General features: G+C 37.7%; 1 protein-coding gene across 1 annotated transcript in view; it reads left to right on the top strand.

Moving 5' to 3' along the window:
• Positions 1 to 12,805, top strand: part of LOC144440431 (O-acyltransferase like protein-like) — a 48,113-nt gene extending 35,308 nt beyond the window's left edge. Inside the window, exons 12-14 of the mRNA XM_078129802.1 lie at positions 3,437 to 3,623; positions 12,042 to 12,184; positions 12,671 to 12,805. Coding sequence (XP_077985928.1) covers positions 3,437 to 3,623; positions 12,042 to 12,184; positions 12,671 to 12,805 — 465 coding nt within the window. The remainder of the gene's footprint in view (positions 1 to 3,436; positions 3,624 to 12,041; positions 12,185 to 12,670) is intronic.
• The last annotated feature ends 1,817 nt before the right edge of the window (positions 12,806 to 14,622 follow it).

The raw sequence follows: 14,622 nt of genomic DNA, 5'->3' as shown, positions 1-14,622 counted from the left end.
TGTATGCCGGCTAGTTCAGTAGCTAACGGTACACTGGCTAGTTCAGTAGCGAACTGTAAGCCGGCTAGTTCAGTAGCTGAATGCACGCCAGCTAGTTGAGTATCTAACTGTACACTGGCTAGTTGCTTAGCTAACTACGCCAGCTAGTTCAGTAGCTAACTGTACGCCGGCTAGTTCAGTAGCTAACTGTACGCCGGCTAGTTCAGTAGCTAACTATATGCCGGCTAGTTGAGTAGCTAACTGTATGCCAGCTAGTTCAGTAGCTAACTGTACGCCGGCTAGTTGAGTAGCTAACTGTACGCCAGTTAGTTCAGTAGCTAACTGTACGCCGGCTAGTTCAGTAGCTAACTGTATGCCAGCTAGTTGAGTAGCTAACTGTACGCCGGCTAGTTCAGTAGCTAACTGTACACCAGGTAGTTCAGTAGCTAACTGTATGCCGGCTAGTTCAGTAGCTAACTGTATGCCAGCTAGTTGAGTAGCTAACTGTACGACAGCCAGTTCAGTAGCTAACTGTATGCCGGCTAGTTCAGTAGCTAAATGTATGCCGGCTAGTTCAGTAGCTAACTGTATGCCAGCCAGTTCAGTAGCTAACTGTACACCAGCTAGTTCAGTAGCTAACTGTATGCCGGCTAGTTCAGTAGCTAACTGTATGCCGGCTAGTTCAGTAGCTAACTGTATGCCAGCTAGTTGAGTAGCTAACTGTACGCCAGCCAGTTCAGTAGCTAACTGTACACCAGCTAGTTCAGTAGCTAACTGTATGCCGGCTAGTTCAGTAGCTAAATATATGCCGGCTAGTTCAGTAGCTAACTGTATGCCGGCTAGTTCAGTAGCTAACTGTATGCCGGCTAGTTCAGTAGCTAACTGTATGCCGGCTAGTTCAGTAGCTAAGTGTATGCCGGCTAGTTCAGTAGCTAACTGTATGCCGGCTAATTCAGTAGCTAACTGTATGCCGGCTAGTTGAGTAGCTAAATATATGCCGGCTAGTTGAGTAGCTAAATGTACGCCGGCTAGTTCGGTAGCTAACTGTATGCCGGCTAGTTCAGTAGCTAACTGTATGCCAGCTAGTTCAGTAGCTAACTGTATGCCGGAGAGTTCAGTAGCTAAATGTATGCCGGCTAGTTCATAGCTAAATGTATGCCGGCTAGTTGAGTAACTAAATGTACACCGGCTAGTTGCTTAGCTAACTGTACGCCAGCTAGTTGAGTAGCTAACTGTACGCCAGCTAGTTGAGTAGCTAACTGTACACCAGCTAGTTCAGTAGCTAACTGTACACCGGCTAGTTGAGTAGCTAACTGTATGCCAGCTAGTTCAGTAGCTAACTGTACGCCGGCTAGTTCAGTAGCTAAGTGTACGCCGGCTAGTTCGGTAGCTAACTGTGTGTCAGCTAGTTCAGTAGCTAACTGTACACCGGCTAGTTCAGTAGCTAACTGTACGCCAGCTAGTTCAGTAGCTAACTGTACACCAGCTAGTTCAGTAGCTAACTGTACGCCAGCTAGTTCAGTAGCTAACTGTATGCCAGCTAGTTCAGTAGTTAAATGTACCCCAGCTAGTAATGCAAATTGGAATAACTGTGAACAGCTCTATTCAGCAACCTTGCATGAGCCATGTTATATACCAGTATACCGAATGGTCATTGTACTTTACACTATGTAGAACTAGTGGACATCTTTCCCGGCACACATAGCATAGATATTAAAATTATGTCAAAAAATGAAACCCATAGATTAAACAGCCATATTTGGTTGAAGTAGATGTTAGGTAATGTCAAAATCAATGGATTGTGAGTGAATCTATGATGTCATTATACTGTGAAATAGTCTATGACGTCATTATAGTGTGAATTAGTCTATGACGTCATTATACTGTGAATTAGTCTATGACGTCATTATAGTGTGAATTAGTCTATGACGTCATTTTAGTGTAAATTAGTCTGTGATGTCACTATACTGTGAATTAGTCTATGATGTCATTATACTGTGAATTAGTCTATGATGTCATTTTAGTGTGAATTATTCTATGACGTCATTATACTGTGAATTAGTCTATGACTTCATTATACTGTGAATTAGTCTATGACATTATTTTAGTGTGAATTAGTCTATGACGTCATTATAGTGTGAATTAGTCTATGACGTCATTATAGTGTGAGTTAGTCTATGACATCGTTTTTGTGTGAATTAGTCTATGACGTCATTATAGTGTGAATTAGTCTATGACGTCATTATAGTGTGAGTTAATCTATGATGTCATTTTAGTGTGAATTAGTCTGTGATGTCATTTTAGTGTGAATTCGTCTGTGATGTCATTATAGTGTGAATTAGTCTATGACGTCATTATACTGTGAATTAGTCTATGACGTCATTATAGTGTGAATTAGTCTATGACGTCATTATAGTGTGAGTTAGTCTATGGTATCATTATACTGTGAATTAGTCTGTGATGTCATTTTAGTGTGAATTAGTCTATGACGTCATTATAGTGTGAATTAGTCTGTGATGTCATTATAGTGTGAATTAGTCTATGACGTCATTATACTGTGAATTAGTCTATGATGTCATTATACTGTGAATTAGTCTGTGATGTCATTTTAGTGTGAATTAGTCTGTGATGTCATTATACTGTGAATTAGTCTATGACGTCATGATAGTGTGAGTTAGTCTATGACGTCATTATACTGTTAGTCTGTGATGTGATTATAGTGTCAATCGATCAATCAATCAATCAAACAATTTATATAGCGCCTGAATCCATTACTTAGAATGTTCAAAGGCACTTTACAGGACACTAAAAAGAGTTCTTATCAAAATGCTCTCATAAAAAGATGAGTCTTAATGTCTTTTGTTGAACTTGTCCAGAGTTGGTGATTGACGCAGAACAGCCGGAAGACTGTTCCATAATTGCGGGGCTGCACGTGAAAAAGCACGTTCACCATAGGATTTAAGTTTGCATGGTGGAATGTGTCATAGACCTTTGTTGCGAAGTACAGATGGAACATGTTTAAAACTGATCAGGTCCGATATGTAACTAGGTGCAGCATTGTTGAGAACTTTGTAGGTCATCAAGAGTATTTTGTAGTGTATTCTGTAGTAGACTGGTAGCCAATGTAGATCCTTGAGAACTGGGGAGATATGGTCTGTGAATTAGTGTGAATTAGTCTATGATGTCATTATACTGTGAGTTAATCTGTGATGTCATTTTAGTGTGAATTAGTCTATGACGTCATCATACTGTGAGTTAATCTGTGATGTCATTTTAGTGTGAATTAGTCTATGACGTCATTATAGTGTGAATTTGTCTATGACGTCATTATAGTGTGAATTAGTCTATGACGTCATTATACTGTGAGTTAATCTGTGATGTCATTTTAGTGTGAATTAGTCTATGACGTCATTATACTGTGAGTTAATCTGTGATGTCATTATGTGTTTATTTTTAGTGGGTGTTAGCCTGCGGTTGGATAGTGTCTTTTGTTTTTGGATTCTTTACCGTCTATGGTAAATATTGGGCTCTTAACGGCGATCCCTGGTCTCAAGCAGCTTCCATATGCTGGCACACTTTCAGCCGTCTGCTCTTTTCACTTGCCGTGGCCTGGTGCCTCTTTGCATGTATCCATGGTTACGGAGGTAAGTGATAAAATAAGTTATGTTCTCCCTGAATACAAGTGTCATGAACATGTTGTGTACAGTCGATAGTTTATGTATGAAAATTACTTGAATGTTGACAAACAATTGTACTCGAGGAGACTAGGAGACTAGGAGAGAGTGGTGACGTAATGACTCATAAAATCTAGATTTACAACGAGTAATGTATTGTAATTATTGGTCTTGTTGATATTGTACTACTAGTAAAACAAAACTCCCTCACATACCAGAGCTTATTTTTTCCACTGACGCATAGAAAACTGTTTGATAACTGTACATGTAAAGAGGACAGGTTTACGACAATGGAGTGTATATGAGATACTATTGTCGTAAAGAGGACAGGTTTACGACAATGGAGTGTATGTGAGATACTATTGTCGTAAAGAGGACAGGTTTACGATAATGGAGTGTATGTGAGATACTATTGTCGTAAAGAGGACAGGTTTATGACAATGGAGTGTATATGAGATACTATTGTCGTAAAGAGGACAGGTTTACGACAATGGAGTGTATGTGAGATACTATTGTCGTAAAGAGGACAGGTTTACGACAATGGAGTGTATGTAAGATACTATTGTCGTAAAGAGGACAGGTTTACGACAATGGAGTGTATGTGAGATACTATTGTCGTAAAGAGGACAGGTTTATGACAATGGAGTGTATGTGAGATACTATTGTCGTAAAGAGGACAGGTTTATGACAATGGAGTGTATATGAGATACTATTGTCGTAAAGAGGACAGGTTTACGACAATGGAGTGTATGTGAGATACTATTGTCGTAAAGAGGACAGGTTTACGACAATGGAGTGTATGTGAGATACTATTGTCGTAAAGAGGACAGGTTTACGACAATGGAGTGTATGTGAGATACTATTGTCGTAAAGAGGACAGGTTTACGACAATGGAGTGTATGTGAGATACTATTGTCGTAAAGAGGGCAGGTTTACGACAATGGAGTGTATGTGAGATACTATTGTCGTAAAGAGGACAGGTTTACGACAATGGAGTGTATGTGAGATACTATTGTCGTAAAGAGGACAGGTTTACGATAATGGAGTGTATGTGAGATACTATTGTCGTAAAGAGGACAGGTTTACGATAATGGAGTGTATGTGAGATACTATTGTCGTAAAGAGGACAGGTTTACGACAATGGAGTGTATGTGAGATACTATTGTCGTAAAGAGGACAGGTTTACGACAATGGAGTGTATGTGAGATACTATTGTCGTAAAGAGGAGAGGTTTATGATAATGGGGTGTATGTGAGATACTATTGTCGTAAAGAGGACAGGTTTACGACAATGGAGTGTATATGAGATACTATTGTCGTAAAGAGGACAGGTTTATGACAATGGAGTGTATATGAGATACTATTGTTGTAAAGAGGACAGGTTTACGACAATGGAGTGTATATGAGATACTATTGTCGTAAAGAGGACAGGTTTACGACAATGGAGTGTATATGAGATACTATTGTTGTAAAGAGGACAGGTTTACGACAATGGAGTGTATATGAGATACTATTGTCGTAAAGAGGACAGGTTTACGACAATGGAGTGTATGTGAGATACTATTGTCGTAAAGAGGAAAGGTTTACGATAATGGAGTGTATATGAGATACTATTGTCGTAAAGAGGACAGGTTTACGATAATGGAGTGTATGTGAGATACTATTGTCGTAAAGAGGACAGGTTTATGACAATGGAGTGTATATGAGATACTATTGTGGTAAAGGGGACAGGTTTACGACAATGGAGTGTATGTGAGATACTATTGTGGTAAAGGGGACAGGTTTACGATAATGGAGTGTATGTGAGATACTATTGTCGTAAAGAGGACAGGTTTACGACAATGGAGTGTATGTGAGATACTATTGTCGTAAAGAGGAGAGGTTTATGATAATGGGGTGTATGTGAGATACTATTGTCGTAAAGAGGACAGGTTTACGACAATGGAGTGTATATGAGATACTATTGTCGTAAAGAGGACAGGTTTATGACAATGGAGTGTATATGAGATACTATTGTTGTAAAGAGGACAGGTTTACGACAATGGAGTGTATATGAGATACTATTGTCGTAAAGAGGACAGGTTTACGACAATGGAGTGTATATGAGATACTATTGTTGTAAAGAGGACAGGTTTACGACAATGGAGTGTATGTGAGATACTATTGTTGTAAAGAGGACAGGTTTACGACAATGGAGTGTATGTGAGATACTATTGTCGTAAAGAGGACAGGTTTACGATAATGGAGTGTATATGAGATACTATTGTCGTAAAGAGGACAGGTTTACGACAATGGAGTGTATATGAGATACTATTGTCGTAAAGAGGACAGGTTTACGACAATGGAGTGTATATGAGATACTATTGTTGTAAAGAGGACAGGTTTACGACAATGGAGTGTATGTGAGATACTATTGTCGTAAAGAGGACAGGTTTACGACAATGGAGTGTATGTGAGATACTATTGTCGTAAAGAGGACAGGTTTACGACAATGGAGTGTATGTGAGATACTATTGTCGTAAAGAGGACAGGTTTACGACAATGGAGTGTATGTGAGATACTATTGTCGTAAAGAGGACAGGTTTACGACAATGGAGTGTATATGAGATACTATTGTCGTAAAGAGGACAGGTTTACTATAATGGAGTGTATGTGAGATACTATTGTCGTAAAGAGGACAGGTTTATGACAATGGAGTGTATGTGAGATACTATTGTCGTAAAGAGGACAGGTTTACGACAATGGAGTGTATATGAGATACTATTGTCGTAAAGAGGACAGGTTTATGATAATGGAGTGTATGTGAGATACTATTGTCGTAAAGAGGACAGGTTTACGACAATGGAGTGTATGTGAGATACTATTGTCGTAAAGAGGACAGGTTTACGACAATGGAGTGTATGTGATATACTATTGTCGTAAAGAGGACAGGTTTACGATAATGGAGTGTATATGAGATACTATTGTCGTAAAGAGGACAGGTTTACGATAATGGAGTGTATGTGAGATACTATTGTCGTAAAAAGGACAGGTTTATGATAATGGAGTGTATGTGAGATACTATTGTCGTAAAGAGGACAGGTTTACGACAATGGAGTGTATGTGAGATACTATTGTCGTAAAGAGGACAGGTTTACGACAATGGAGTGTATATGAGATACTATTGTCGTAAAGAGGACAGGTTTACGACAATGGAGTGTATGTGATATACTATTGTCGTAAAGAGGACAGGTTTACGATAATGGAGTGTATGTGATATACTATTGTCGTAAAGAGGACAGGTTTACGATAATGGAGTGTATATGAGATACTATTGTCGTAAAGAGGACAGGTTTACGATAATGGAGTGTATATGAGATACTATTGTCGTAAAGAGGACAGGTTTACGATAATGGAGTGTATGTGAGATACTATTGTCGTAAAGAGGACAGGTTTACGACAATGGAGTGTATGTGAGATACTATTGTCATAAAGAGGGCAGGTTTACGACAATGGAGTGTATGTGAGATACTATTGTCGTAAAGAGGACAGGTTTACGACAATGGAGTGTATGTGAGATACTATTGTCGTAAAGAGGACAGGTTTACGATAATGGAGTGTATGTGATATACTATTGTCGTAAAGAGGAGAGGTTTATGATAATGGAGTGTATGTGAGATACTATTGTCGTAAAGAGGACAGGTTTACGACAATGGAGTGTATATGAGATACTATTGTCGTAAAGAGGACAGGTTTATGACAATGGAGTGTATATGAGATGGTATTGTTGTAAAGAGGACAGGTTTACGACAATGGAGTGTATATGAGATACTATTGTCGTAAAGAGGACAGGTTTACGACAATGGAGTGTATATGAGATACTATTGTTGTAAAGAGGACAGGTTTACGACAATGGAGTGTATGTGAGATACTATTGTCGTAAAGAGGACAGGTTTACGACAATGGAGTGTATGTGAGATACTATTGTGGTAAAGGGGACAGGTTTACGATAATGGAGTGTATGTGAGATACTATTGTCGTAAAGAGGACAGGTTTACGACAATGGAGTGTATGTGAGATACTATTGTCGTAAAGAGGACAGGTTTACGATAATGGAGTGTATGTGAGATACTATTGTCGTAAAGAGGACAGGTTTATGACAATGGAGTGTATGTGAGATACTATTGTCGTAAAGAGGACAGGTTTACGATAATGGAGTGTATGTGAGATACTTTTGTCGTAAAGAGGACAGGTTTACGACAATGGAGTGTATATGAGATACTATTGTCGTAAAGAGGACAGGTGTACAACAATGGAGTGTATATGAGATACTATTGTCGTAAAGAGGACAGGTTTATGATAATGGAGTGTATGTGAGATACTATTGTCGTAAAGAGGACAGGTTTACGACAATGGAGTGTATGTGAGATACTATTGTCGTAAAGAGGACAGGTTTACGACAATGGAGTGTATGTGATATACTATTGTCGTAAAGAGGACAGGTTTACGATAATGGAGTGTATATGAGATACTATTGTCGTAAAGAGGACAGGTTTACGATAATGGAGTGTATGTGAGATACTATTGTCGTAAAAAGGACAGGTTTACGACAATGGAGTGTATGTGAGATACTATTGTCGTAAAGAGGACAGGTTTACGACAATGGAGTGTATGTGAGATACTATTGTCGTAAAGAGGACAGGTTTACGACAATGGAGTGTATGTGAGATACTATTGTGGTAAAGGGGACAGGTTTACGACAATGGAGTGTATGTGAGATACTATTGTCGTAAAGAGGACAGGTTTACGACAATGGAGTGTATGTGAGATACTATTGTCGTAAAGAGGACAGGTTTACGATAATGGAGTGTATGTGAGATACTATTGTCGTAAAGAGGACAGGTTTACGATAATGGAGTGTATGTGAGATACTATTGTCGTAAAGAGGACAGGTTTACGACAATGGAGTGTATGTGAGATACTATTGTCGTAAAGAGGACAGGTTTACGATAATGGAGTGTATGTGAGATACTATTGTCGTAAAGAGGACAGGTTTACGACAATGGAGTGTATGTGAGATACTATTGTCGTAAAGAGGACAGGTTTACGATAATGGAGTGTATGTGAGATACTATTGTCGTAAAGAGAACAGGTTTACGACAATGGAGTGTATGTGAGATACTATTGTCGTAAAGAGGAGAGGTTTATGATAATGGAGTGTATGTGAGATACTATTGTCGTAAAGAGGACAGGTTTACGACAATGGAGTGTATATGAGATACTATTGTCGTAAAGAGGACAGGTTTATGACAATGGAGTGTATATGAGATACTATTGTTGTAAAGAGGACAGGTTTACGACAATGGAGTGTATATGAGATACTATTGTCGTAAAGAGGACAGGTTTACGACAATGGAGTGTATATGAGATACTATTGTTGTAAAGAGGACAGGTTTACGACAATGGAGTGTATGTGAGATACTATTGTCGTAAAGAGGACAGGTTTACGACAATGGAGTGTATGTGAGATACTATTGTGGTAAAGGGGACAGGTTTACGACAATGGAGTGTATGTGAGATACTATTGTGGTAAAGGGGACAGGTTTACGATAATGGAGTGTATGTGAGATACTATTGTCGTAAAGAGGACAGGTTTACGATAATGGAGTGTATGTGAGATACTATTGTCGTAAAGAGGACAGGTTTATGACAATGGAGTGTATGTGAGATACTATTGTCGTAAAGAGGACAGGTTTACGATAATGGAGTGTATATGAGATACTATTGTCGTAAAGAGGAAATGAGATACTAGGATGCGGTGAGAATTTACTGCGGGGGGGCTGGGGAGAAACTATTTTGGTCAAATTCTTTTTGGTAATCCCCTCACCTTCGCACTCTCAAAAAAACCATGCCCCCACTAACCAAACGTAGCGCTTCCCCCACAGGCTACACATACTTTAAAATAGTGTATATACAACTCCACCCCCCCCCCCCATCTTCCCCATTTTAGAGGATGTACATTTGTATTATACACTCGGTCGGTACAAAACACAGGTACAGACCAGGCCAGGCTAGGTCAGGTATAGACTGATTTTTTATATTCACATTCACTTTCGGATCCAAAGATTCGGCATCTATTTTTATTTGCAACATTTATTGGTTTTCATGGCAAATTTCACCTTCTCTTTTGTAAATGCTAATTCAACAATGTAAATATTCGAATATGTTCACATTTTGTTGAAAACGTCTATAAATACTGAGAACCGCTCATACGATATCTCTCTTGAAAGCCATTAATTACCAATTTTAATTACTGCTCACATGAAGCATGCGCCTTTAGATGTGTCATAGAGTGTGTAGTAGACAAGTAGAAATCAAAACCTATTTGTTACATTGCATACAAAAGAAGTGAGTATCAATGGTAGATGCACACCCAATGATGGGAATCCACAATTACAAAGCAAAGAATGTACCCATCACCTGACCTGACTTTTTGTGCCAACTTTCATTGACCTTTGATGCAACGTACATATGTTAGGCGCGGTTACCTAGACTCTTGCCATACAAGAGTCTGGGTAACCAAGACTATGTATATGTATCAATATTTATATTAAAGCGTAATTTGAATATTCCTATAAAACAGATTGAATATAAGGCTAACGTTGAAATATTCTTATTAATACACACTATGTTTCAATTGTTAAAATTGCAATGACTATTACTTTACATGTTATATCGCCGACTGAATAACCTTTGACCTTTTCATCTGGAACGCGTTTATGTAAACATGACATCTCAACAAAAAATTGGGATGAACGGAGGGCATTATTTTTCACGATGTTTTTATCAATATTTGCAAACTGCCAAACGTTTACCCTCTGAGTTAGGGTGACAGATTTCTAGTCGTGTAACAGTCACCTGATAGATCATTATTTATCATCGGGGATGACGCACTAAGACTAATATCCCAAGACATTTTGTTCGAACGAGCAATTGTCACTTCATTTAGTCAGCCATCTTCATTCATTCTTGTCCTAACATATTACAATTGTATATTTTAGTTGTGCAAATCGTCCTGTGTTATCAATGAATACTGAAACTGCACGAAATGCGACTACTACTAATGCTACTACATAACGAGTGTCTGCAATCTTTTTTGTTTTTCATGTGGAACATTCTGCAGTTGGCAAAATGTTTTTACTCTTAAATGCACCCAGTACGTACAAGAACGAGTATGAAATCTAAGTGAAAAATGTAATTCCTAGAATAAAAGACACTAATTGCGTGGCGATTTTCAAAACAAAGATACAAATTGCTGAAAAGAATAACCTGACAACTAATTAAAAATCTACACCAAATATAATGATGGATTCACGTCTTGGATCTGAATGTGAATAAAAAAATATTCAGTCGATACCTGACATGGCCTGGCTTGACCTTATCTAGCCTTTACCTGGCCTGTACCTACGTTATGTACTGGCCGATGGTACACTACATTAAAATAACAGTGGCAATCGATAGCGTTGAAATTCATACATAACAATAAGAGATTTGGTTTACGAATAAATGTGGGCTTTGGAAGAAAGGTCTCACATTGGCCTATAGCCTATACTTGGAAATACTTAGCCAGCAGGGTTTTCTCTTTCAATCTTGATTTGGGGCAGAAACAGCATCCCCATTATAGCTAGGTGGGAAGGGGTGTCCCACTTCCACGGTAAGCACTTGTTTAAAAATAAGGACATGTAAGGGTCCATTTAGTGGCATAAAATTTCAAAACCATACACATTATTGAAAGTCATAGCATATTTGAAAATTGTGGGCGGGACAGACAGAGAGACATAGACAGATAGACAGACATACACACACAGAAAGGCAAACAGGCAGACAGACAGAGGGGAGAGGTTTAGGCAGTCACCCACCTTAGCACTGAAAACCGCAAGGAATTTTCAAATGTATTCGGTAAATGATCGCTCCTGAGGTTTAATTTGGTTCAAAATATTTCGTGCCCCTCCCCCCCCCCCCTTTCAGTCCATAAGAATTTGCCCCCCCCCCTCGCACAGCGAATATTTTGAGGAGCGATTGCACGACATCTACGCCCTAACCTTCCTAGACACAAATCCATCCTGTCTTACCTGGACTTGGGACTGCCTCAGGTAAGACTTGGGACTGCCCCAGGTAAGACTTGGGACTGCCTCAGGTAAGACTTGGGACTGACTCAGGTAAGACTTGGGACTGACTCAGGTAAGACTTGGGACTGACTCAGGTAAGATGACCTACGTGTAGATGGGACTACTGTCAGATTTAAACCAATAGGCGTACGTACTGTAACTAACAAATCAACTATATGTGTTGTATTGTGTTGTCATGGTAACTTCTAATGATGCCATCGTTGTATATTTGTATTCTACAGGTGCCGTAAATAAGTTTTTGTCATGGAAATTCTTCATTCCAATAAGTAGATTGGTTTATTGTCTGTATTTGATCCATCCTATATTAATGATCAAATTCCTACTGGGGAGTGAAAACCAAATTTTCGTGGTTGATATTAACTTTGTAAGTAATAATCTATTTTTAGTTTATAATTTGAAAAGTGGGTTAATAGTATAAGACTAGTGACTCAGTATACTACCTGGATACTACCTCATAATATACACTTACATGTTTATACTTTTTTAAAAAAAATACGACTAACTGCATCTCCATTAATAGAGTCAGCATGATTGTGTCAAATGGCAACTCAGTGATGTAAATATTGTATTTAGTACATTACATACATACATACATACATACATACACATACATACATACATATATACATACATACATACATACATACATACATACATAGTAGTCCTCACATAGCATAGTATGCATTATAAATAAAAAACCTTTCAGTTTAAACAACTTCGAATTCTTTCAACAAAACATTAACATTTACATGATTCCATGAAGACAGACATTCCTACCAGTTTAGTAGAACAGATAGTTTCCCATCATGCTTTGTTTTAATTGTAATTTATCAATTGTTTTATCTTTCAGCTATATCTGTTTGTAGGTCACTTGATCTTTGGTTTCTTCATGGCGTTCTGGCTTTGCCTCATAATAGAGCGGCCATTCATGAAACTTGAACGGCTCATGTTTGGTCGAGACCTACGAGACGAAACCAGTGGCTAAGCATGCAGTTTAAAAATATGACGTCATACCTTGTTCTCATCACATCTCCATCATAGTCTTGAATGTGACGTCATCACACCTCCATTGTAATCTTTTATGAGACATCATAAATTGTCACTATCACACATTCATTGTCATTTTCTGACGTCATCGCTCCCTTATAGATATTCTATACTGATATTGTGTGATGTCTTGTTGTAAGTGTTCTCTATTGAAGTGAGTTGTATATTAGTAGTTAGTTGAATTCGTCCAAATTTGTACTCAATCTACAATTATACCTAAAATTGTATTTTTATTCTATTTTTGAAGGGTACAAACAATGCATTTTTTTATTTCTTACTTATATTGACTCTGTACATGACATTGGTAGCTTGTAACGAAGAGATCTTTCTCCACAACCATCTTATAGGTGTTGAATTGAAAAGGACCTTTACAGACGTCAACAATTTACTCCAATGATATCATTGTGTGTAGTATTATATAATATATCAATATATTATGTCCCATACTATCTCCGTGTACGTTGAGTTCTAGATCATAACCAATGCATACAACATTGTTTACTTATATTGTTTGTGGTAAATTAGTTGTTATTGTTTTAATATGGTGCATGTATTCCACTATTTTAAAATATGATAACGCTCTCAAAATCACGTGATTATATTGAGTATTAAACAAAGTTATCCAAGAATGCAATCATAGACCATGGTTGTAACTATGACAACACCTGCAACCAATGAGTTACACTCCATGGGTGTAAATGTGGTAATAACCTTCAACCATAGCTCCATGGTTTTAACTATGGTAACATATTCAATCGTAGACCAATGGTTGTAACTATGGTAACATATTCAATCGTAGACCAGTCGTATGGTAACTAATCCATCAAAGGCCAAGAAATTTTATTATAGTTGAATGCAATAAGCTAACAGTAAAATTTAGAAAATGATATATTTGAGAATTGTATATTTTAGTAAAACATTCTTAAATGCCTAGATACTTTGGTTTAGCGATAATAGAATTTTGCTTTCTTGTTTGTATCAGAGTTGTATCAATAATGATTTAAGCTACCATATCGAAGTGAGTGTAACAGCACTGTGTGTTAAATGTAAAACAAGTGAGAATTCTTTAATACAATTCACTATCGACCAATACCAAATAAATAAAATAAATTTTTGGTTTAATAAAGGAATGTTGAAAATCACAATGTGATTGACTGCAAATATTTATTAGTTTCATCACGTGATTAGAACATCCACTAAACGAAAAGTCATATTTGACCACGTCTTTCCACCCAGTGTTATTATTTTGCGGACCGACAGGCTGAACTGCGGGCCGATAGGCTGAACTGCATGTCAATTTGCGCGTCGTTCAAAACAACAGTTATTTGTATAAATCAACCAAAACAAATAAGTCTACAAAAAAATAATGACAAATGAATACATATACATGTAGTAAATAATTTTTATGAGCACACAAGTATTCAGTCAATACTATGGTGATCATCCCTACTATGATGCTGATTGCTTTAGTAATGACATGAATATATTAGTACAGTACAGGGAGCTGTCTTGTGACGATAATGGAGACATCCTTTTCTGTTCCTCAATGACGTAACTAGGGCCTAATTACTTTTGTAGTGTCATTGTCATCTTACTGTGGACAGGCTAGTGTGTGGAAGCCATTGTGTAACTATTTAGATTAATTTGATCGTAAAAGATAGATTTCAGACATAAACTTGACTTGATTTTATTCAAAACAACAAGAAACCACTTCCTATTAACAATAGGTAAAACTTTGAACTTTATCATCGACAC

The sequence above is a fragment of the Glandiceps talaboti genome, chromosome 9 (assembly GCF_964340395.1).
Source record: "Glandiceps talaboti chromosome 9, keGlaTala1.1, whole genome shotgun sequence".
NCBI classification, from domain to species: Eukaryota; Metazoa; Hemichordata; class Enteropneusta; family Spengelidae; genus Glandiceps; species Glandiceps talaboti.
This window is presented reverse-complemented; position numbering and strand designations above follow the sequence as displayed.